The sequence below is a fragment of the Eurosta solidaginis genome, chromosome 1 (assembly GCF_040869045.1).
Source record: "Eurosta solidaginis isolate ZX-2024a chromosome 1, ASM4086904v1, whole genome shotgun sequence".
In the NCBI taxonomy this organism is placed as follows: Eukaryota; Metazoa; Arthropoda; class Insecta; order Diptera; family Tephritidae; genus Eurosta; species Eurosta solidaginis.
Genome location: NC_090319.1, coordinates 355,904,788 through 355,930,083, shown reverse-complemented (window position 1 = coordinate 355,930,083; position 25,296 = coordinate 355,904,788). Strand labels below are relative to the sequence as shown.

At 37.4% G+C, this 25,296-nt stretch overlaps 1 protein-coding gene and 2 long non-coding RNA genes across 7 annotated transcripts; 1 reads left to right on the top strand and 2 right to left on the bottom strand.

Moving 5' to 3' along the window:
- Window positions 1-4,270: 4,270 nt before the first annotated feature.
- On the bottom strand, window positions 4,271-8,453 carry LOC137238113 (uncharacterized). Of its 3 annotated transcripts, XR_010949103.1 has the most exons (5): window positions 8,345-8,403; window positions 6,808-8,240; window positions 5,314-5,336; window positions 5,095-5,252; window positions 4,271-5,035 (listed from the first exon to the last, which is right to left on the bottom strand). It is a non-coding gene; the product is annotated as an uncharacterized lncRNA (long non-coding RNA). The 3 variants fall into 3 exon arrangements; XR_010949104.1 differs by having other exon boundaries at window positions 5,314-5,773; window positions 6,438-8,453; XR_010949102.1 differs by having other exon boundaries at window positions 6,808-8,429.
- Window positions 8,454-12,135: 3,682 nt separating this feature from the next.
- Window positions 12,136-21,463, top strand: LOC137238112 (uncharacterized). Of its 2 annotated transcripts, none has more exons than XR_010949101.1 (4): window positions 12,136-12,304; window positions 13,747-13,769; window positions 13,831-13,988; window positions 21,252-21,463. It is a non-coding gene; the product is annotated as an uncharacterized lncRNA (long non-coding RNA). The 2 variants fall into 2 exon arrangements; XR_010949100.1 differs by lacking the exon at window positions 21,252-21,463 and adding an exon at window positions 14,048-14,855 and having other exon boundaries at window positions 12,141-12,304.
- On the bottom strand, window positions 21,202-25,018 carry LOC137238108 (uncharacterized). 2 transcript variants are annotated; one of them, XM_067762733.1, is made up of 6 exons: window positions 24,318-25,018; window positions 23,482-24,263; window positions 22,598-23,398; window positions 21,668-21,829; window positions 21,441-21,602; window positions 21,202-21,369 (listed from the first exon to the last, which is right to left on the bottom strand). In XM_067762733.1, the coding sequence occupies exons 1-6, from the start codon at window positions 24,463-24,465 to the stop codon at window positions 21,217-21,219; spliced, it is 2,208 nt and encodes a 735-aa protein (XP_067618834.1). In that variant the 5' UTR covers window positions 24,466-25,018; the 3' UTR covers window positions 21,202-21,216. The 2 variants fall into 2 exon arrangements, with proteins under 2 accessions (XP_067618834.1, XP_067618833.1); XM_067762732.1 differs by having other exon boundaries at window positions 23,482-25,016.
- Window positions 25,019-25,296: the final 278 nt, after the last annotated feature.

Below are 25,296 nucleotides of genomic sequence, written 5' to 3'. Positions count from 1 at the left end.
AGTTCCTCTCTGGTTTTCCAATCGAACGGCTGTAATATGCAACTACCTTCTCCTGTCCATCGACCAGTTGTGATAAAACGCCTCCTATAGCATATCCACTCGCATCTGTATCTAGAATAAAGGTTGCTCCTGGAATCTGATATGCCAACATTGGGGCAGTGCACAAACGCTCTTTCAATGTTTGGAAAGCCACTTCTTGCTCCTTCTTCCATTCAAAAGCTTTATTTTTTCTTGTAAGCTCATGGAGGTTATGAGCTACGCTGGCAAAGTTTGGTACAAATCGCCGGAAATATGTGCACAGCCCAAGGAAACTTCTTAATTCATGCAAGTTCTGTGGTCTTGGCCAATCCTTTACTGTCTCCATCTTTTCATTTGCTTCCTTTTTAAACAGAGCACACTTTTTGGGACTTAGTTTCAGACCAGCGCCAGCTATTCTCTGGAAAACTTCCTCAAAGTTTTTAAGATGTTCATCGAAGTTCTTGCTTAATACGATGATGTCGTCCAGGTATACCAAGCATGTTTTCCAGTGCAGTCCTTTCAATACCTGATACATGAGTCTCTGAAAAGTAGTTGGTGCATTACAAACTCCAAAAGGCATTACTGTAAATTGCCAAAGACCATCTCCGACGCTAAATGCTGTTTTTTCTTTGTCTTCCTCCTTCACTTCCACTTGCCAGTAGCCACTTTTCAAGTCCAGTGTGGAAAACCATTTCATACCAGAGAGCGAGTCCAGAGTGTCGTCAATTCTTGGCAATGGGTAGCTATCCTTTTTCGTGACGTCGTTCAACTTGCGGTAGTCCACGCAAAACCTCATTTTCCCATCCTTCTTCTTCACAAGTACCACAGGTGAGCTCCATAGACTAGCTGTCGATGACGCCGCTGTCGCTCATTTCTTGTACGTTTTGACTAACAACTTCCCGTTTTGCCAGTGGAACACTACGAGGAGCTTGACGTATCGGCCTCGCGTCTCCAGTGTCAATTTGATGTTTCACAACAGTTAATAACTACTTCAGCCTCTTGGCATCTTCCCAAAATAGCTCCTTTGGTCATTTTGAGTGGTGACTTGAACTCATTGAGTACTCTTACCGGAATACGTCCATCTTGTTTTGTCATAGCCAGGGTTTTTCCTACAAGTATGTTAAGTGCTGATTTGTTTGCTGCTTCGACAACCCACAATCCCACAATCTCCATCAACCTTTGCCCAGATGACTGCTTCGGATTTTGGTAGTATTTTCTGACTCTCTTCCACCAGCACTCGTTTACTGCTGTAACCTCTCTCGTAGCCGAAATTAAGTGGCACATCTATGTTCTTATATCGCATCGTCTTGCTTTGCATATCGATCTTGATGCCTTGGTCGATTAAGAAGTCCACTCCAATTATGATTTCATCAACGGTCTCTGCCACTATAAAATTGTGTACTACCGTGACGTTCCCAATTGCGACTTCACATGCTACTTCACCTAGAACCGTGGTGTCTTCTCCAGTGGCTGTACGCAATCTTGCTCCATGCAATGGTCTTATCTTCTTGTTGACTAAATCCGCTCGAATGATGGAATGAGATGCACCCGCATCTACAGTCAGTAAACGTTCCTTTCCATCCACATGTCCTCCGGAAGTAAGATTGTTTGACCTTCTTCCAATTTGTGAGATAGAGATTATGGGGCATTCAATTGAGGGAGCCAGCTGTCGCCACTTGCGGCTGACTCGCTTTAGTTTAACGATTGAATGGACTTGGAGATTTGCTTATCACCTTCAGCTCTGCGTTTACGGCCACCCACATTGTTGGAAGTATTAGGACCGGTGTTGAAATGACGTGCAATATGACCTGGGTTGCCGCACTTGAAACATTTAATAACTCCGGCATTTTTCTGTTGTGATCCCTTCAGTGCTTCCAAAATTAGGTCTACCCAATCTGGTCTTTCCACTTCCACACGATGAGCTTTGTATGCTGGTTTACTCAATAGTGAGGCAGTTTCCTGCGTCAATGCATGTGATACCGTTTCTGCAAATGTTGGCTTTGAGTTTGCGTATGTGACTCGCTTCGTTTCGACGTCCCGTATGCCATTTATAAAGCTCTGAATTTTTATCCTTTCGGTGTATTCCACTGGTGCGTCGGCATTCGCCAAATGTGCAAGCCTTTCGACATCTGACGCAAACTCCTGCAAAGTCTCATTAGCTTTTTGGTAGCGGATTTGCAACTCTAGTATGTTTCGTAGTTGCTCCGCTCTCCCTCGGGAATAGTCTGTAGGATTTCAGCAGCAGATCCTTTCAATGCCACGAATAGTGCAGCAACTTTATCTTCAGCACTCCAGTTGTTCACTGCTGCGGTCTTCTCAAACTGAATCTTAAACACCTGGAAAGGAACAGAGCCGTCAAAAGATGGAGTTTTTATCTATGGATTACTCGCTGAAATTGTTGGGCGATTTATTTGCAACTCATGTATACGACCTCTCAAAGCTTCTATCTAGGCATCCATTTTGTCCTCGAGCTGTACAATTTTTGTATTCTGTGCTTCTAACTGCGAATACATTTGTGCCACCTGCATTGATAAGCGCTCCTCTTGTGCTTCCATCTTGGATGTAATCTGTGTCGACATTTCTGAAATACGCGTTTATTGTGCTTTCAACTGCTCAGCCAACTGAGATGTCATATATGTCTTCTGTTCTTCAAGTTGAGTTTCCATCTTGGATGTTATCTGCGTCGACATTTCTGAAATACATGTTTCTTGTGCTTCAATCTTCGATGTTACTGTCGACGTTTGTGCAGATATTGCAGCCAATATCACGTTCAAATCTGTGCTGGTAACTGTCTGCGATGTTTCATTTTGCTCTTAATTTTTGTTGTTTCCTCGCCGTCAAGAGGAAAGACATACTCTTCCACGTTAATTCCTTCTGCTTCCATTGCCTCTCGTGAAGTTCGAGCTTAATGCCGCTTGTATTCAATTCACGGCTCTCCAACTCCTTCTTCAGTTGATGGATCTTCAATTCACTGAACTTTGCCATGTCCAAGTTGTATTCAAAATCTTCGGAATTTATTCAACAATTCCTCTTCTGACACCAATTGTAACGAATTTACTGCAATTCCGCTTATTTCAAATCTTCTACTAAGGTTCGAATCACTAAACTGTTGAATAAATGTCTCCAATATTTAATAATGCAAAATGGCCTTTATTAGAGTACTTCACAATAAATAACTCTACTATTGCCCGACAGATTGCGTGCGTAATCAAAACTGATTATAGCGCCTCTATTGTTGAGGCCTTTTATACCCTTTGATTTCTTTGTTGCATCTTCTAGGCGCTTCTGTTCTAGAATCTACTAGTTGGTTATCTGTTATAATTATAACCACAGATGTACGTGTATAGCTCTCATATGCGCGTGTATTTGTGAGCGACACTTCCACAATTATAATTGCATATCTCAGATAAGATATCTGCATGTGTTTGTACGTTGCTTCTCTGCTGCGTGTACGTACATATGTGTAGGCATAACGATTGAAATATTGATGTGCATTCACGTCACTGCGTAGCATCGGCTTAGAAATGGCAGTACCCCTTAGTGTTGCTAATATTCGTTACAATAGGGTCTACTCACGTTGAGTCTGAGTCGAGAATTAGGTCTAGTGAAAATTTTTGATTTTGACAACGAGTCAACATGTACACTGGTGATTCCCGAGTCAGACGCGCCGTATGTTTTTCAAAAATCTCTACCCTGCTTGGCAGCTGTCAGTCATTTGAGGCATCAATTGACAGATATGGCTGATGGAAATTTACATCAGGGCGTAAAGCAAAGTTTCTATCAGATTCTTAGAGGCGACATGACAAACCTGATGTAAACATTCTGTATACCTGTATGCATACCCATCCATACCATGCCCTGCTAGACAGCTATCCGTCATTTGAGCCATCAATTGACAGGTATGGCTGATGGAAATTTACATCAGGCCGTAAAGCAAAGTTTCTATCAGGTTGTTAGAAGCGACATGACAAACCTGATGTAAACATTTGTATACGTGTATGGTTTTCCGTCTTCCTTTTGCACACGAGAATTGGCATATCGCTGTCCTTGTCTTGCCTACGAATTATATTCCATCATCCCTGATGTAGATATGTATAAGGTATGTATAAACAAATCAGCAAACACAGCTGATGTAGAAACCAATCAGACCTGTATAAATAAAACCAGCATACAGCGCTGATGTAGAAATTCGTCAAACCTGTATAAATAAAATCCGACCTGATGTAAAAACCTTCTACATTTCAAATTTATCATTTATTTTCATACAAAATTTTATCATATAATTACATTAGTAATATATTATTAAAATAGTAAATGTACAAACGTGGCATAGTTGATGAGCTGGAAGCTGCAAAGCAAAACACTATGTTTTCACTCTTAACTCATCTTTGGAATAATAAATATAAACAAAAATACAAATCCAAAAAATTTATAAATTATATTATAAATTAAATGTATAAGGATATACATATATACATATATGTAAACATATAAATAAGCTGTGTTTATATATAAACTTTTGTATGTGTATATGCTTATAGATTTTATTTATTTTGTAATTTAAACATTTTTGGTTTTTGTATTTATGTTAATGTTTATTAGCCTTAAGGAAGACTTCAGAGTGAAGTCGAAATTATGCAAAAGCAAACATTGTGTTTTACTCTATGGCCGCAAGCTAATCAAATATACCACAACAAATAAATAAGGGTTTTAGCAACAATTTAAGATTAATACAAATAATATAAAGCTCGTTAAACTGTATGACAAATGATGTGAAATTATGAACGTGAGAGTGGGGATGTGGGAGTAGATGGGCGAATATGAGGAGTTGAAGTGGAGGTAGGTATTGGACTGGGAGGGGTGCACAGTTTGGAGTAATAGTCAGTGTTGCGTGTGGGTGGAGCGAGTGTGGTGGTAGAATATGACTGATTCCCAGCTTCTATAAATATGCTGCAAATTACTACAAAATTCCTAACTGCTGTGCCATAATTCTTTGGTTATCTGCCAATCTCTTTTGCTTAATGGGAATAAAAGTTAATTAAAAAATGCAATGATAAATTAAATATCAATACATACATTTATTAAAACAATCTCCATCATTTCCAGCAGCTGGTCCATTTTCTTGGAGATGTCTGCCTCTCCGACATTGCTGGTTTTGCTGACTTCCTCTACTGAAGGTTGGGCGTGAGTATGAGCAGTCGCAGTGAAACCCTCGCTCATCTTAAGGGGTTTGGCTGAAAATGATAACCATATAATATTTTACTTAGTTTTATTTAAAAAATTAATTATAGTTACCGTTGTTTTGTGACGACATGTTGCTATTAATAGTTGTATTGAAAAGATGCATTTTTGATTTACGAATTTAATAAAAATAGTAATAAATTAAGTTTAACACAGTGAAAGTTATTATAGGCTCGGTGGAATGTGTGGTTTATTTAGAGAAGTCGTGAAATAGGTGGTGAAGTAGGAGAATGCAGAAGTATTTATAGACAATATCATCTTTTTTAAAATTCAGCACAGTTTCATATTTGCCAATCTTAATACCATTTGCTCTTAGCATTTTAGCTTCTGCTAGGAAATCTTTTACGTTCTCAGGTTTCGTGATACAAGAGTAAAATCCTATTATAAACGGACTGATATTCGGAAAATAGACAAGCGCTCCTAGAGTCGGCCATAAAACTCTATTAAAACTTTCGAACAGTTGCAGACCGTCGATACCTACGTCAATTAAAACCTCGGTGTGCTGCTCCAGAAACTGAAACATTTATGAAATAAAGTGCATTTGGATGCATAAGTAAAGAAACTCAGCATGCGGAAGGAACTGCACATTCCGTTATCTCTTCTTGTTTTAAGAAACAAAGGGGTACATTTTTGACACCACTTTTATAAAGTGTCTTTAGCAGACCACCGACCAAATTATGGGGAACTTTATAACCAATTGCCCAAAAGGTAATTCTTTACTTTAGCTCACAACTGCTAAAACTCTTCCAAAAATAACGGGAGAGGTGTCAAAAGACGAGCTTTGGACCCAGGATCACGAATTGAAAATTTTCATATGGTTGCTGTAATTTTGATGTTTTAGTTGTACCCACAAGAAAAGCTGTGGGTAAAAGTGATTTGTGCAGATATAGTTTTGGTCTCCAACCCGGTGTTGGACCCACCCAGGGCAATTCTTTATAAGCGCGTCCGAAGGCCGCCAATGCAAAAAGGTGTTCTGCGCAAAAATACTATAAATCCCGCTCCCGGTTTCGGAGCGCTCCGGGCCCATTTTTCGTTTTTTGGAAATATCTTTTGAGAGAAATAAAATTTTGAATTTCCGTTTTCAGATTCGTGGTTCTGGGATCAAAACGCGTCTTTTGACACCTCTCCCGACATTTTTGTTCGAATTTTAGCAGTTGTGAGGTAAAGTAAAAAATTACCGCTCAAAATCTTATTAACTCCCTCAAATTAACATGCTTGCTCGAGTCCATGCACTCCGCTTTGGTACTTTGGCCAAGCACATAATTCCCTCACTATAGCTGCATGCACCATCGTTCACCCCCGCACTATTCTCACTGCGCTAATACGCAACAATATTTTTATTTAATTGGCAAATGTTTTGATTTGCACCTCCATTTTGAGCCATAGGAACAATATTTTCACTATTGTCCTCATAAACCACACATTTCACATTTTCCGCGTCTAGCAATTTTTGAAATTTATTTACAAGGCCTTCAAAGAGCCCTTTTTCACTGCTGAGGCAGTTTTCTAAATGCCTCTTATTCATTTACTCGCGTTTTTAACACGTACCGCTTGTAATAAATAATTAAATCGGTACATTGTTTTTTTTTTTTTTTGGGTTAGGTTTAATGGCACGGACGTTTATCCATAAAGCCAGGTTAAATCTCAGTTGGTTATTTCTTATGATTGTTGTAAAACAAGTTTATGTGTAATGTTGGCTTCACTAATACACAATGGTAATACCAATTCGGCCAGAACCATGTGTAGCAGCTTGCTATTTGTATTTGACTATCCGTAATTTGTAAAATGGTATTTAGATGGCACCACGCCAGGTTATATTCAAAGTCTTCGTATTTAGTGTTATATATTTTTATTTATTTTATTTTTTTTTTTTGAGATGTAATTTCAAAGAGGCCAGAACCACGTGTAGCAGCTTGCAAATGGATGTCAATTATTGTAATTGTTCTCAAATTCTATTAAGATTGGCATTTCGATGGCACCACGCCAGGTTATATTCAATTAGTCAATTAATTAATTAATGATCACAGAAAGTGATTTTAAAATTTTTGCAATCAAAATTGCAATTTAATGTTCATAGATATGCACAGTATTGCATAGCTTTTAAAACGAGCTGCTTATTCAGCATAAAATTATAATCCGTAATTTGTTCCGTTATAATTCCTTAATTTCCAGTATATGGCCTGTTGCCATGTGCTAAACATTTTCCCGTTACGACAGTTATACGTAAATCGAGTTGGTATTATGTGGCCCACGCCAGGTTATCAATTAATTATTTAGTGATTCCACTTATATTTGTTGAAAAAGTTGATTTTGATTCGAAACACGCTCCACTCACGCACAAAGCTGTGAAATTCCTTGCGATCTGGATTTGTACTCAACCACATGTTATTAAGCCCAATTTTCCATATGGTTGAGCTGCAAGGAATTTCAGCGAACCGTTCACTACGAGATTGAAAACGCGAATGATCGGTAAATTTTAATAAATTATTTTCCGCAAACAAAATTTCACGACTAGATTGGTAAAATGACGCGTGTTCTTTGTCTTTCTGCTCGTTCTTCTCCTTCTTTCGGTAAGAAATGTCAAAAGAAAGAGAAACAAAAGAAAAATTTATGCGAGTGTGTTAGACGGCCCATACATGACACAAAAGGAATGCGCAAATATAAAACGACGGAATTTGTGCAAATGAAAATTTTGATATACACGGCTCAAAAACACTGCGCAATATTCATTTTTAGTGTAGCGCAACAAATGAAACATGTGTTTTAATTGTATAAAAAAGGCACTAATTGTATAAAAAAGCACTATTTATTTTCCACAGTGCTGGTAATTCACAGTATAAGTCGAAAAACTCGCACCAGAAGCGTTTATTTTCCATTTTATTTATAATATATATATTTTAGTTGCAAGACCAGCTCAACTCATTGCAGCACTGCGCAATATTCATTTTTCAACTAGCGCAACAAATGAAACATTGTTATAACTGTATAAAAAATTATTATGTATTATTGAATTTGTGTGAATTCCTGTTACAAGCTAGAGATGGTCCTTACGCCTTCGATATTAACATTTTTAAGCAACAATTACTGATTTTATATTATCATAAACCACAGGTAAACTGTGTCACAATCACCACACACGAAGAAAAAGCATGTGCAATATTTGCAGACATGCGTAAATATCAAAATCGTTTTGATTTTAGCACAGTTCCATTGTACAGGTTTACAAGTATGATATGTATGAGAGGGAAACAATTTCTTTCCCTTTCTAACACACGGCAGTTTGACACTTCGGTCAGTGTCAAACTAGCGTGGAACTCAGTGGAACCTGCGTGGAACATGAGTTTTGACGCGAAGTGTCAAGCGACACAGGGAAGCAAACAAGGGATCGGAATATTAGATATGGGTTGCTGTGATGGTAAATTTTTTGAACGAATTTAGTATGAAAATGTAGTGCGCCTATATGGGTCCTACAGAAAATTATACAAAAGTCTTGAATTGGGATATCTGAGGACGCGTAGTTATTCCAGTATTAAGAATACAAACACGGGTGCTAAGTTTTTCTACCCGTTTAAAAGTTCTCCGCGAAAAACAGTTTGAAACCGAGGTCGACTGCAATAACCCGTCCAAAAATGTGGAAAGAGAAATGAAAAGATGCGTTTTGTCCTGTTATCAATAGTCCAAAGGCGAAAAAGTATTCGAATTATTGGAAGCGAGGCAAAAACGCGTCTATTAGTACCTCCCCCGACGGTTTTGGTCGTGTTTTAGCAATCGTCCCCGTAATAAAGTATCACAATTTGTTAATTAAAATTGTCCAAAACATATGGATTTTAAAGAGGGATGTAATTAAGTGCTCGTTTGAAAGTAAATAAGGGAATTTCTTTCTAATTTTACGATAAAAATTTTACGCAGTTTTCGTTAGCAGGTACTACACTTTTCTTGGACCTAAGAAGTACAACAGTGCCAAATAGCATCCACAAAAAAACGAACAAGAACAAGCATTTTATCAGGTGAGCGTGGCTGTGTATGTGCGTGCTGCTACATATCCTACTTGTAGACCTGTACTATGGAGCTGACCATTGTTTACTATATAGTTTGGCAGCTTAAATAGAGGTTATGTTGCGAATAGAGTGGAAGGCAGTGGACTAGGCAGTCGAATGTCATATAATGAAGGAATTGATGTTCGGAGTTTTTTCAAAATTTGCCCGAAATCCTGAATCACAAAAGGGAGTGTAGTTAAGTACAAAAATGAAAAAATGTAGGTAGGTTTTGCTCCTTTTTTAGCAGGAGATTTTCATTTTAAAAATGTATCGTGCAAACCAATGTTCATTCTATTACTTTTTTAGCAGGAGATTTTCATTTTAAAAATGTAATATATAAACCAATGTTCCTTCTATTACTCATTTTATATATGGAGCTTCACATGCACTTTATAAAAACGTGCTTTTTATTCCTCATTGAAAATAAATTAAACACGTATTAATGTAAGCATTAATCATGTTTTTTACTTTTTAAATGTTCTTCTTAAATATTATAAATGTGTTAAAAGTAGCAGGACTAAAATAATATTGACAAATCTGATATGTCAAACTAATTTTATATAATAAAAATGATTTCATAAATTGCATGCATTTTATACCTATGCATTATATTTTAAATTTTCTCTAACTATTCGTTTTGTGCTGACTAAATTTTGCTTATGCATAACTTTCTTTGGCTATATAAGCTAACAATTCCAGGGCCGTATTCACCATCTTCGGTGAACGCTAACAAACACTTTATTTGAAAGAAATCGTTCAGTTATTCGTCAAATAAGGGTTACTTTAAAATAACGGACGGTAAAAGTTCCCATGTCACATGAGGAAAAATGAAATACAGCTATTTTTATAACATGAAGATAGATAGAAAATTTATTGTAAGTGCCAAAACGACGAAAAGTCACCTTATGCGTATTTGCTTTAGGTGTTATTTATCAATATTAATTAAAAATGTTAGATCTCCTAAAAAGTTGAATTTAGGCAAGATACACAAGAGGCGTAGCTTCGTAGACGCCTGCAAAATATGGCATGCAGCTAAGATCTCTCTTAACCTCAAGATTGCTTATGCTGTGCCTAATACGCGTCTATGAAGCTACGCCTCGTGTCCATCTTCTCTTAGATTATATTTCAAAGAAATTTTTTTAGCTTTAAACTTTGTTCATAATATTCATGTACATGTCTACTACTATGGCAGTCGCTTGCATACCACTATTTCATTATTTAAAAAAAAATTAAGTTCGGAAAAATGCAACCTAATTACGTGCATTCTCAAACACGGTTGCCACACCATGTTGTCATTTGGGACCAAAATTTATCGAAAAAGAGGACCAGACCTCAAAAAAAAGGACCAAATTTTAGTTTTATTTTATTGGTATACAAACAATTCGGCAAGTTACTAGAGTATCGTATTTGTTGTAAAAATCGAAAATTGTAGGATGTTTCAGCGGTGTCCTATATAAAATTTTAATAAAGGAGACAATTGGCTTTAGTTCAAACTGCACAAACAAAAATAAAGTGTACCTTTAGGTATCACATTATCAAATTTTTAGGATAAGACTATGCCTTTCACCAATCTAACGTTGTGAACCTAGTTTTGCTTGATTGCAATGAAATAAAATGTATAGCGCAGTTAGGTTTTAGTAAGGAACGGTTAAAAAATTTGGGTTGTGGCAAACTCAATAAATCGTAAATGAAACTAAGAAATTGTGTTAGTGCTATTTTTATAGATGCTTTCATTTTCATTCACAGTTTAAACTTCATTCCAGAGCCTAGATTCAGTAAGTGTGAGTTTTGAACTCAGACTAAAAATTAAGCGTTTTAAAAGTTTCAACTGTATAATAATTGAATACCGATCAAAATATCTAACCACTAAAACAAGCCTTTTTCTGATAAGTGCGTTGTTTCATTAAAACTAATGACAATGTGTTTGTCCGAACATTCAACACTTCATTTTTAATGCCTCGCAAATTATCTCCCAAGTGAAATGTCATTGTTCTGCTACATTTTATTGATAGAGCAATTTTCTTGGTAAGAATTCCATTGGAGTAAATTAAAAATTATATGTTGGTAATAGATTTGCGGCAATTTTTTTTAGCAGTGTTTTGAATTTCTGTTTCAGTGAAAAAGAAATAAAAGTACCAAAACTGTGCCGAAAAAGAACCAAAATTGAGAAAAAGGGACCTTTGAACCATATAGGGGTGGAAGGGAATGGACTGAAGTGAAACCGTGTTCTCAAATGCAAGCTTCCACATCAAATACATATACATATAAGTACTTCGACATTACGAAATACATTGTCGCGTTGTGAGGCTAAGTATTTTTGCATAAAAGCTTTTTGACCACCACAATTCCACAGATTAAGTATAAAATTTCACACAAATAATACATTTTTTCGAAAAATCACACAGAATATCCGCTGTCATTGTTTACGAATTTAGAAACAATGAGAATGGCAAATACGAACGTGTATGAAATGTAATGTCAAAACGTATATGCACATGGTTGTATTTATATGCACGAAAATGCTTTAAAATCGCATGAACTTGTTAAAATAAAGTTCAAAAATAAATTATAAAAACTTTAATATAAATAAAAAGATTCTTTTAATAACAACAAAAACCCCTTATATATTCTATATATATATCAATTGGTAAGGATTATCTCACTTTAAAACTTAAGCTAAATAATCTAAAGTTTTTTCTTTAAACTGAGTCGAGAACTGTGCGTGTGAATGTGTGAATTTCACCAATCAGCTGTTAGTTGCGCTACTTGGCAAAATTTACTACGGAGCTGACGGAAACTCCAACGCATTAACAGAATTTTTGGCATCACTAACACAATCGCATACATTTTTCTTTTGTTCCTCTTTCTTTTGACAATTCTTACCGAAAGAAGAAGAAGAACGAACAGAAAGACAAAGAACACGCGTCATTTTACAAATCTAGTCCTGAAATTTTGTTTGCGGAAAATAATTTATTAAAATTTACCGATTTAATTATTTATTACAAGCGGTACGTGTTAAAAAAAGCGAGTAAATGAATAAGGGGGTTTTAGAAAACTGCCTCAGCAGTGAAGAAAGGCTCTTTGAAGCCCCTATAAATACATTTCAAGGATTGCTAGACGCGGAAAATGTGAAATGTGTGGTTTATGAGGACAATAGTGAAAATATTGTTCCTATGGCTCAAAATGGAGGTGCAAATCAAAACGTTTGCCAATTAAATAAAAATGTTGTTGCGTATGAGCCCGGGGGTGAACGATGGTGCATGCAGCTATATTGAGGGAATTATGTGCTTGGCCAAAGTACCAATGCGGAGTGCATGGACTCCAGCAAGCATGTTAATTTGAGGGAGTTAATAAGATTTTGAGCGGTAATTTTTTACTTTACCTCACAACTGCTAAAATTCGAACAAAAATATCGGGAGAGGTGTCAAAAGACGCGTTTTGATCCCAGGACCACGAATCTGAAAACGGAAATTCAAAATTTTATTTCTTTCAAAAGATATTTCCAAAAAACGAAAAATGGGCCCGGAGCGCCCCGAAACCGGGATCTATAGTATTTTTGCGCAGAACACCTTTTTGCATTGGCGGCCTTCGGACGCGCTTATAAAGAATTGCCCTGGGTGGGTCCAACACCGGGTTGGAGACCAAAACTATATCTGCACAAATCACTTTTACCCACAGTTTTTGTTGTGGGTACGACAAAACCATCAAAATTACAGCAACCACATGAAAATTTTCATTTCGTGATCCTGGGTCCAAAGCTCGTCTTTTGACACCTCCCGATATTTTTGGAAGAGTTTTAGCAGTTGTGAGCTAAAGTAAAGAATTACCTTTTGGGCAATTGGTTATAAAGTTCCCCATAATTTGGTCCGTGGTCTGCTAAAGACACTTTATAAAGGTGGTGTCAAAAATATACCCCTTTGTTCTTAACACAAGAAGAGATAAATGAATGTTCAGGTCCTTCCGCATGGTGAGTTTCTTTACTTAAGCTTCCAAATGCACTTTATTTCAGAAATGTTTCAGTTTCTGGAGCAGCACACCGAGGTTTTAATTGACGTAGGTATCGACGGTCTGCAACTGTTCGAAAGTTTTAATAGAGTTTTATGGCCGATTCTTCGATTTTCCGAATGTCCGTTTATAATAGGATGTTACTCTGGTTCACAAAACCGTACGTAAATGATTTCCCAGCAGATTTTGCATCAGAAGCTGAAATGCTAAGGGCAAATGGTATTAAGATTGGAAAATATGAAACTGTGCTGAATTTTAAAAAAGATGATATTGTCTATAAATACTTCTGCATTCCCCTGCTTCACCACCTATTTCACGACTTCTCTAATTAAACCACACATTCCACCGAGCCTATAATAACTTTCACTGTGTTAAACTTAATTTATTACTATTTTTATAAAATTCATAAATCAAAAATGCATCTTTTCAATACAACTATTAATAGCAACATGTCGTCACAAAACAACGGTAACTATAATTAATTTTTTAAATAAAACTAAGTAAAATATTATATGGTTATCATTTTCAGCCAAACCCCTTAAGATGAGCGATGGTTTCACTGCGACTGCTCATGCTCACGCCCAACCTTCAGTAGAGGAAGTCAGCAAAACCAGCAATGTCGGAGAGACAGACATCTCCAAGAAAATGGACCAGCTGCTGGAAATGACGGAGATTGTTTTGATAAATGTATGTATTGATATTTAATTTATCATTGAATTTTTTAATTAATTTTTATTCCCATTAAGCAAAAGATATTCTCAAAGAACCAAAGAGTTATGGCACGGGAGTTAGGAATTTGGGAGTAAAATGCAGCCAATTTATAAAGCTGGGAATCAGTCATCTTCTACCACCGCACTCGCTCCACGTACACGCACACTGACTACTACTCCAAAGTGTACTCCCACTCCCAGTCCAATACCTACCTCCACTTCAACTCCTCATATTCACCCATCTACTCCCACATCCCCACTCTCACATTCATACTTTCACATCATTTGTCATACAGTTTAACGAGCTTTATATGATTTGTATTAATCTTAAATTGTTGCTACTACTCTTATTTGTTTTGGTATATTTGATGATCTTGCGGCCATAGAGTAAAACACAATGTTTGCTTTTGCATAATTTCGACTTCACTCTGAAGTTTTCCTCAGGGCTAATAAACATTAACATAAATACAAAAACCAAAAATGTTTAAATTACAAAATAAATAAAATGTATAAGCATATACACATACATAACTTTATTACGCATATTGTCACTTGCGAAGCGAATGAAAATTTTGTCGAATTTCGCGGTCTCGAATTGCGAGATGCGAATCGCTAGCGAATTCGCAAAAAAAAGTCGAATGAGTGACGGAAGATGAATTTGTCGAATTGCCACGAGCGAAAAAATCATATTCGCTTCGCCAAATCTGTCAAAATTTGTCGAATGCTTATTTTGTTCGCGCTTGAAAATAGAAAAGGACGCATTGGCATTTATTTGAATGTGTTCAATTGAAAAAAGTAAATAAATTGAATAAATAAATAAAAGTGAGTAATTCATTAAATTAAATTGAGTTATTTATTGGTTTGAATAAATGAAGTTTTCAGAATGAGAAGAACAACGCCGCAGCAATTCCAAAAGCTGGTCGAGCTGATGGAAAATAATCCAGACGTCGCCAGAGGCATGGGGAATTTTGGAGAGACCAGGAGGAGCATGGCAGAATTGTGGGACCATTTCGCCACGGATCTTAACTCCATATGTCCTCCAATACGTAATGGGCGCGAGTGGAACAAGGTAAGAAGAATATACCTGCACGAATAATACAAAAGTATACATCGCAGAATCGTGGCATCGTAGCATCGTACGGTTACTGACTGGAGTTACTTTTGATACTTAAGGCTGTTTTACACGAGTCGAATTATTGATGGTTTTTTTGACTCCCAACTCAATTCAACCATCATATACAAGTAGGCACTTTGTTTGAGAAAATTTACCAGGAAATCGACTCGAGTAAAGCAGCTTTACCTGCTAATGTATCTACTCGGGTATGTTACTGGCATTTTGAAGGGTGCAGAGATGGGCCCTAGGTTTGGTTAGATCCTAGCTCCGAGCCACCGCCTACTATTTTTCTGATAATACCCGATAAGATACTTAACCAGTTAGTTTCAAAAGTAACCGTACGATATCACGATGCAAGTTTCCAAAGTAACCGACAACGTGATAATTGTCAGAAGCGTTACTTAGTTATATACCCGAACCATCGTATCCGTGCAGGCCTCTAGTAGTAACTGAATTGTATTCTGCGTGTCAGTTCATACTTACCAACATATTTGCCCTAGGTTTGGTTAGATTATAAGTTGAAGCTTAAAAAAAGGTTACTACAAACCGCAGCGAGACCGTAGCCACTGGGGGAGGACCGTACGCCCATCGAAGTTTATCTGCGCTAGAGAGATCCGTGGATGAGCTACTGAACCTCCAAGAAGCCGCCAACCCGACAGGACAGTCCTTTGGAACCAATAATCCGGGTGATAACGGGCGTGGAACCAATATTCCGGGTAATAACGGAAAAAGGATCAACGTTATAAAACATTTTTAACTTTATTTATTACTATTTAATAAACTTGTTTTTTACATTTCTGTTTGTGCACAAATAAATAATAAAAACAGGTGACAGAAACGTCAAATTCGGATGAACTAATTAAATTTGTTTGAATGGCAATGACACATTGCAGTCGAATAAGTTCATTCGCCACTCACAATGCAAATTTGATGTGAATTCGCCAATACGTTCGACTCGCCAAATATATTCGCTTCGCAAGTGACAATATGCGTATATATATAAACACAGCTTTTTTATATGTTTACATATATGTATGTATATCCTTATACATTTAATTTATAATATAATTTATAAATTTTTTGGATTTGTATTTTTGTTTATATTTATTATTCCAAAGATGAGTTAAGAGTGAAAACATAGTGCTTTGCTTTGCAGCTTCAAGCTCATCAACTATGCCACGTTTGTACATATACTGTTTTAATAATATATTACTAATGTAATTATATTGTAACGGATTTACTGCAAATCCTCTTATTTGCAATCTTCTATTAAGTTCGAATCACTAAACTGTTGAATAAATAACTCCAATATTGAATAATGGAAAATGGCCTTTATTAAAGTAATTTACAATAAATAATACTGCTATTGCTCGCCAGCTAGCGTCTTAATCAAAACTGAATTATTGCGCCTTGACTGTTGTTGCCTTTTATACTCTCTGATTTCCTCGTTCGCATCTTCTAGGCGCATCCATTTCCAGAATCTTCTAGTTGGCTATCAGCTATGAAAATTCTCAGCTGTAACTACAATTGCACGATTTTATAGCTTCTCTCATTGCATACTTTGGGGAGTACCTCAGATATATGCATGTGGTTGTGCGTTGCTTCTCAGCTGCGTATACGTACATATGTGTAGACATAATGATTGATTCGTTTATGTAGATACATAATGATTGATTTATGGATGTGCATACAAGGCGCTGCTTAGCATCGGCTTAAAGATGGCAGTACCCCTTAGTGTTGCTAATATTCGTAACACTGCCCTCCACCTAAGTCTGATCGTCCCGATCAGACAAATCTCCCGATCTAAACGCTGCTAGCCTCTCCAAATGAACCACCCTTCTATTTCGTGGTTTCCCAATTATTTGTATACGGTAGATGACATCACTGATCCTCTTCACGACTCTGTACGGGCCTTCCCCACTGCACCGATATTTGGTTGGAACACCTTTCCGCCGGTGAGGGTTGTATAGCAGTACCAAATCTCCCTCCCGGAAACCTTCCGAATTATTTTCCTTGTCGTACCTGTGTTTCATCTTACTACTCATTATCCTGGATCGTTCCCTCGCACTCCGTTGTTTGGCCAATGAACTACTTCGTAGAGCTTGCGCTTGACGGATTGGCTTCGCATAATCAGTATCGTTCCCACGTTTCACAACAGTAGTGCGCCCCGGCTTGAAACTACCCTCGCATTCTTTCTGGGAAATTCGTTCCTTCGTTTTTGTGCGTCCATTAGGGTTTGTCAATGCCAGTGTTTCTCTCGCAGGTACTTTTGATTTCGCTTTATTTGGCCCATTCGATCCATCAACCTTTACCTTTGACTTTCGTGGTCTTTGTCGAGTCTTCTCCACCAGTACCCGATTACTGCTGAACCCTTTCTCCAAACTAAAATTAAGTGGTATATCCTGGTTCTTATAGCGCATAATCTTTCTCCGCATATCGATCCTGATGTCAGGGTCAACTAAGAAGTCCACTCCCAATATGACTTCATCAACAATCTCCGCCATAATGAATTTGTGTAGAACCATGACCTTTCCAATTAACACCTCACATACCACTTCTCCTTGGACTTGGTTATACTCGCCAGTGACCGTACGCAACCTTGCTCCAGGTAACGGTTTTACTCTCTTGTTGACGAAGTCAGATCGGATTAAGGAATGAGATGCGCCCGTATCTACAGTCAGTACACGCCCCTTGCCATCCAGCTTTCCTCTGACGGCAAGACTGCTCGATTTTCTTCCAATTTGAGACACAGATATCACAGGACATTCAATAGCTGGGGCAAGTTTTCGTTCTTTACATCTGACACGCTATTGCTCATCTCCTCCTGCTTTGCGTTTACGGGCACCCACATTGTTGGAACTATTAGGACCAAGATCGCAATGACGTGCAAGCTCGCTTTGTTTCGACGTCCCGTATGCCACTTATAAAGCTCTGAATTTTTACCCTTTCGGTGTATTCCCCGGGTACGTCGGCATTCGCCAAATGTGCAAGCCTTTCGACATCTGACGCAAACTCCTGCAAAGTCTCATTAGCCTTTTGGTAGCGGTTTTGCAACTATATTTGGTGTATCTGCTTCCTGTGTTTGCTTCCGTATCGCCCCTCTAGAGCGCTCATCAATGTGTCCTCTCCCTCTGGAATAGTCTGTAGGATTTCAGCAGCAGATCCTTTCAATGCCACGAATAGTGCAGCAACTTTATCTTCAGCACTCCAGTTATTCACTGCTGCGGTCTTCTGAAACTGAATTTAAACACCTGGAAAGGAACAGAACCGTCAAAGGATGGTGTTTTTACCTTTGGATTGCTGCTGAAACAGCTGGGCGATTTATTTGTGACTGCTCCATACGACCTCGTTAATTCATCGACTTCTGCCTGAAATTGAGCCATTTTTGCGTCCTGCGCTTCCAGTTTTGATGATACCTGTTCCAAAATTTCTGCCGACATTTCAGATATACGTGCCTCTTGCGCTTCCAATTGAGATGCCATATATGTCTTTTGGTCTTCCAGTTGAGATGACACTTGCGACGTCATTTCTGAAATACGTGCCTCCTGTGATTCCAGTTGGGATGTCATATATGTCTTCTGTTCTTCGAGCTGTGTTTCCATTTTGGATGTAATCTGTGTCGACATTTCTGATATTTGCGACGACATTGATGTTACTGTCGATGTTTTTGCAGATATTGCAGCCAAAATCATGTTCAATTCTGTGCTCGTAACTGTCTGCGATGTTTCGTTTTTCTCTTCAATTTTTGTTGTTGCCTCGTCCCCATCAAGATAAAAGACATACTCGTCTACATCGATTCCTTGCGACTCCATTACCTCTCGTAGCCGCGCTTGAAGTTCGATCTTATTGCCGGTTGTATTCAATCCACGGTTCTCCAACTCCTTTTTCAGTTGATGGATCCTCAATTCACTCAACTTTGTCATGTCCAAGTTGTATTCTTAATCTTCGGAATTTATTCAACAATTCCTATTCTGACACCAATTGTAACGGATTTACTGCAAATCCTCTTATTTGCAATCTTCTACTAAGTTCGAAACACTAAATTGAATAATGGAAAAATGTCCTTTATTAAAGTACTTCACAATAAATAATACTGCTATTGCTCGCCAGACAGCGTCTTAATCAAAACTGACTTATTGCGCCTTGACTGTTGTTGCCTTTTTTAGATAGCGTCTTAAATCCAGCTGCCTTTTGCACTCTCTGATTTCCTCGTTCGCCTCTTCTAGGCGCTTCCATTTCCAGAATCTACTAGTTGGCCATCAGCTATCAAATTTCTCAGCTGTAACTACAATTGCACGATTTTATAGCTTCTCTCATTGCATACTTTCGGGAGTATCTCAGATATATGCATGTGGTTGTGCGTTGCTTCTCAGCTGCGTATACGTACATATGTGTAGACATAATGATTGATTCGTTTATGTAGATACATAATGATTGATTTATGGATGTGCATACAAGGCGCTGCTTAGCATCGGCTTAGAGATGGCAGTACCCCTTAGTGTTGCTAATATTCGTAACAATATGATAAAATTTTGTATGAAAATAAATGATAAATTTGAAATGTGGAAGGTTTTTACATCAGGTCAGATTTTATTTATACAGGTTTGACTAATTTCTACATCAGCGCTGTATGCTGGTTTTATTTATACAGGTCTGATTGGTTTCTACATCAGCTGTGTCGCTTCTAACAACCTGATAGAAACTTTGCTTTACGGGCTGATGTAAATTTCCATCAGCCATACCTGTCAATTGATGCCTCAAATGACGGATAGCTGTCTAGCAGGGCATGGTATGGATGGGTATACATACAGGTATACAGAATGTTTACATCAGGTTTGTCAAGTCGCCTCTAACAACCTGATAGAAACTTTGCTTTACGCCCTGATGTAAATTTCCATTAGCCATATCTGTCAATTGACGCCTCAAATGACTGACAGCTGTCGAGCAGGGTAGGTACATTCCCAAACATCAGAGTGCCGATCAATGAGCTGCAATTATTCATGTTTTAAGGTTATTAGTGGACTAACCAAAAAATGTGTATTAGTGAGCACACAAACAAAGAATATCAAGCACTTATATCCACTAAAACACATTTACATAGTCATGCTTCATAAAATGAATAACCTCCTATAAGCCTCGAAGCAGTTCAGTACTCAATTTTCCTATTGAGCAAGAAAGTAAACTGTCCTATACGAAAACACTAATTTGAATCAGTATGACTAACAGTACAATAAAATGAATATAGTCATATCAGTCTTCTGACGCTAGCAACACAACGATGTACACGAAACTAAACTGAATACAGCGCTAAAGAAAAACCGATAATAAACGAAGTATACAGTGTATTACACACGATACCAACATGCTACTGAGTTAAAACTGCTATGATTTCAGTTTATACTCAACAATGTCATATATGTATGGAACATATGTGTTGCGGGGCACTCGTATGTATTTTCTATTTTATGTGCTAGTCACTCCGCGTCGTTATTAGTCTTGGTCTTTATTAGACTACTTTGAAAATACTTCACAATAACACTTATACTTCACAATAACACTTATACTTCGCAACTGATAGCGGGCTTAACTCAAACTGTGGTAAAAATTCGTCAAACTGATTGTTGTTTACTCAGCTTTCGCTCCTTTTATACTCTCTGCTGTCTCGTTCGCATACTTCTAGGCGTTTCTTCTTCTAGAATTTTCTTAGTTACCAGCTATAAACTTACCAGCTATAAATTACAGATGCACGTTTAGAGCCTCTCGCATAGCCATATGCGCGTGTATATGTGAGTAATACTTCCACCGATATTTGCATACTTTTGTATCTTTCCGCTGGTTGTATGTACATATGTGTATACATAATGATTGATTTGTTTATGTACATACAAGTGATATATTAGGTACGTTTATATGTTATTAATTCAAAAGTCATGTTTTTTGAGTTATGGCACTATTGAAGTATATGAGCGATATGTCATTGTGTATGAAGAGAAAGTTGACCCTTGATTTTAGAATAAGCATACCTACTGGAACTAAGTTAAGGATTCTTATAGCTTACTTTAAATCTATTCCACACAACACAGTCAATTATTCATTTTGTTTTCTGTTTTATTGTTTTTTCAATAGATATTTGAGTTTCTTGCGGACCTTGTACACCTATTGAAAATTCCAACTTCAATATACCATGATGACTTTTGGGAAATGCGTTTGGCAACCATTCCAGTTTGAAACTGCTTTTATGTTCCTATAAAGCAATAAATACATTGTTTAAGTAAATAATAAATAAAGATTTAAAGAGAAATAAAATAAACTTGCATTGACACCGCTTTCGAACCATATATGTGCTTTATACAGAGATAATTTAGGATAAACGCGCTTCAGTTTACTATTAGCAGCTGGTAGAGGAGGCTTGTGCAAATATGGCACAAATACCCCATCACTATTATACTCAAAAATTCGTTCGGTTTGTATTGATATCTTGAAGCGAGAAATATTTGAATAAATTAGAAATATTAAAAATTTATCTAATGATCATTACATACATTTTCTGTGGTAAAAATTCGTCGTACCGTTGATGCGGTTGTAAAGTACCAAACATACTTGTAGAGACCCGTATATTTCCCGGTTTTTACAACTGTTGTTGTATTTGGTATACGTAACTTGATGCCACTGCTAAAACTTTTACTGAAATGCGCAAATATTTCCTGTAATAAAAGACACAAACATTAGTTTTGCCAGCCATGTGGGTGAAATTAGTTATTTTTGGTATGGTTTCAGTTCTTTTACTATTAAGGAATCATATGGACAATAATATACTGTGAAAATTACGTTTTGAGATACTAGGGATTGAAACATTTATGGATTCCCCCAGCGGGTTAGGGGCTCAGAAGATACCCGCGGTAGGTATGTCTGTCGTACGGGGCGACTAAAATACCAGATTAAAGGGGCTGTGTAGCGCAACTTGCGAGCGCAATATACAGCTTCTCCAAACCCAATTGTCAACCTCACCTATTCGGGGCGAATCCTGTTTCACTAAAATACGAGGCTCTGGCGACCCCAAGCTCCTCATGGAACTTAGGGGTGGGGAGGGAGGGATGGCCTGAAGGTTTAATGTGGCCATATAAATCGTTCCCGAGATGGTCGGGCTAGCACCTCAATGGTCCTGTTACCGGAGCGTACCGGATCTGTATCCGGCAGAGGACCATCACATCGATAACACTCCCCAAAGACTTCGGGGAGCAACCTTATCGCTACTACTACTACTACTACAACAACAACAACAACAACAACAACAACAACAACAACAACAACAACAACAACAACAACAACAACAACAACAACAACAACAACAACAACAACAACAACAACAACAACAACAACAACAACAACAACAACAAACATTTATGGAACGTCTGATATCTCATCGATTTTTATCAAATGTGTCATGTTTTCATTATTAAAAATTTAAATACCTCATGTACATGAAAAGTGTGTTCCACATTTCGCTGCTCCACTATAGTAACACTTTCATTGATCACTTCAATAACATAATCCAACCAAGCTGAAAAGGCAAGCGACGGCTGTTCCCTTTGCAACTTTTCATCAATATTTTCATGGTGAGGTTGCATTGTTGTAGTTGGTTTATTAACAATAAGCGAACGTTTTGCTGGTAATGGTGGAAATTTCCGTGTATTTACTTCGTGCACTAACTCCTTTGCTTTAATAGGACATTTTTTTACCATGGCAATAGTTGGCAGTTCTATTGGCAGAGCTTCAACGACTTGATTCGCTTTCAGCAGGGAATTGTTATTGTAATAACTTGCATGGTCTGTTGGTGTTGTTGGTGCTTTTATAACTGGTGATACAGTGTTACAATTTATTGCTGATGCTGTACTAGTACTTAGTACTGGCGCCTCCAGTATGCTTATACTATTACCAAGCCACGTTGCATCCCCCTGAATAGTTATGTCGTCAGTTGACGATAAATCAATTTGATCGGTTGGTTCAAACTGATCCATTAGCTCGATTTTGCAATCACTTAGCTCAAGATGTGCAGTTGTCATATTAGTGCTGTTGTTTAAATGAGTTGGTACAGTTTTAATTTCATTTATTGAGGGCTCATCGAAAAGTTTTATATCTTCAACATCTTCTGCTGTGATGGCAAAACTTAAACCTAAGTTCGGATCACCAGGATGTAAAATATTATTAGTATGTGTTGTGATATTTGTTGACAGCGCATTATCCAGTATAATGTCTTCGAAATCAGGAATAGTCTGCGAACAAGTAAGGAATAAGTAAGAGGCAAGTTTTAAAATAATATTATATGGTAACATTTTATCAATATGAATTAGCTCACCCCATCAGACATAAAATCATTATTACAAATAAAAATATCATCCACATGTTCATTATGACTCCTTTCCATATCAAAATTACCACCAATATCTATGCTTAAGCCGAAGAGCGCATCCTCTTGAGTAGAATCAACTATTGGCGTCTCAATACTTGTCGGCATCCAGTATGATTTTAATGCGCTCGTAAAATTGCAATACGCTGTTTTGCCTTTGCGATTACTTAAGACAGCCGCCAAAACTAGCAATATATGATCACACATTTCTTCTTGCATAACAACCGAATTGTCCGGCTCAACTATTATTTTCAATTTCTTACAAGAGCATGAATATATACCTTTCTTCGTAGAATTTCCATTTCTTAATGCTGTGACATGCAAGCGTCCAGCTGGAAAAACCTTTGACACATCACATCTAACTACAAACAATGCATTTGATATACGTTGCACCGCAGGAATATTGTTCTCCTCTTGCTGATATATGCCCCAAAGGCGTTGCTTATGTTCTTCATCTAAGCCATTCAAGTTCCACAGCACATCACGAGAAATTTCAAATGTTTCTGCTTGCGATAATGCGTTGGCATTCCTTGCATTGCATGCGTTAATGTGCTTGCAAAGTGTTGGAACAGCAGACCTTGCATTATCACAGCTGTAGCAAATATAGGTTATGACGCCATTTCCATCAGTAAGTGCGGAAAGCACAAAGTTCCTTGGATTTGCATTTTGTTCTTTAGTTCGTATTGAGTAGAGTATTTTCGAGCTATCTAAGCTTTCTAAGCGTATAGGATCTAATGGTATTTGCAGACTTAGCGCATTTTTTCGTAATTTGCAATTTTCGTTACCACAAACACTGCTTCGAACACCATTCAACCAACGACAACCTGGACATCGCTTTAAACCACGTAAAGAACCGCGTGAAATTGGTTTCGATAGAAATTCTAATTTTTTTGGTAAATTTATAAAATCCGCCCTTGATGATGCACCAGTCATATTTCAAGAATGAAATGTTTCGGGTATTCCCCTGTTTTGCTATGATTATTTTATTTACAAAGGAAATAAGCATAACAAATATTTCGGTGTTGAAAAGCATTGCGAAAACTTCAGCACAGTGGGTCAAGGCAGTGTGTGTGATTTGTGGGATATATGTACATAGAACGCCGTGGCGTTGCTTCCCTTTGACGCGCCAATGTCTCAACGTGTTTCGATCGGTTGTGTGATATTTGACATATCGGACGCTTTATTGTTTTGGATACGATTTGACTAAGAGCCTCTGTTTTTGGAATATTTTTGTAATTTTTTGCATTTTCCTCATTTTTATGAAAATGTCAGCTGTTTAAGGTTATGGCACCATTAATCGATCACAATGGAGATGGTTATGGATATGGGTATGGTTACGCCTATGGCGTTAGGACGTTTAAGGGCTAATTAAACTTCTTTAACGCTAAAGGGCTAATTAATGGTGACGTATAACCATAAAACCATAACCAGATAAAACAGGTGATCGAACCAACCTTATGGAAATCAATGTAATCGATTATCGGTGCCAGATCATACCACAACCAATTGGTTTTTGGTTTTTCACCATATCCATAACCTAAAAATATTTGAGTTGGTGAATTTCTTAACGTTTTGTATATTTTATTTAATATTATACGTTTTGACTAAAGCAAATATGACACTTCTTTATATTTGCTTGGATTCCAAGCAAAAAAACTGACGAACTTCAAAACTCAAAATAATTTCTATCATGAAAAAGCGAGACCACTATTCCCCCAAAATTAGTGAGCTTGACATGTTTTTGTTTATGTTTTACATTTTATT

Excerpts from the sequence above, each read along its gene's own strand:
- LOC137238108 (XM_067762732.1), bottom strand. The coding sequence starts at position 24,465 with ATGACTGGTGCATCATCAAGGGCGGATTTTATAAATTTACCAAAAAAA. Across the intron at positions 23,399-23,481 it reads ATGATTTTATGTCTGATGGG|ACTATTCCTGATTTCGAAGA; the intron begins GTGAGCTAATTC and ends ACTTGTTCGCAG. Across the intron at positions 21,603-21,667 it reads GAATTTTTACCACAGAAAAT|ATATCAATACAAACCGAACG; the intron begins GTATGTAATGAT and ends TCTCGCTTCAAG.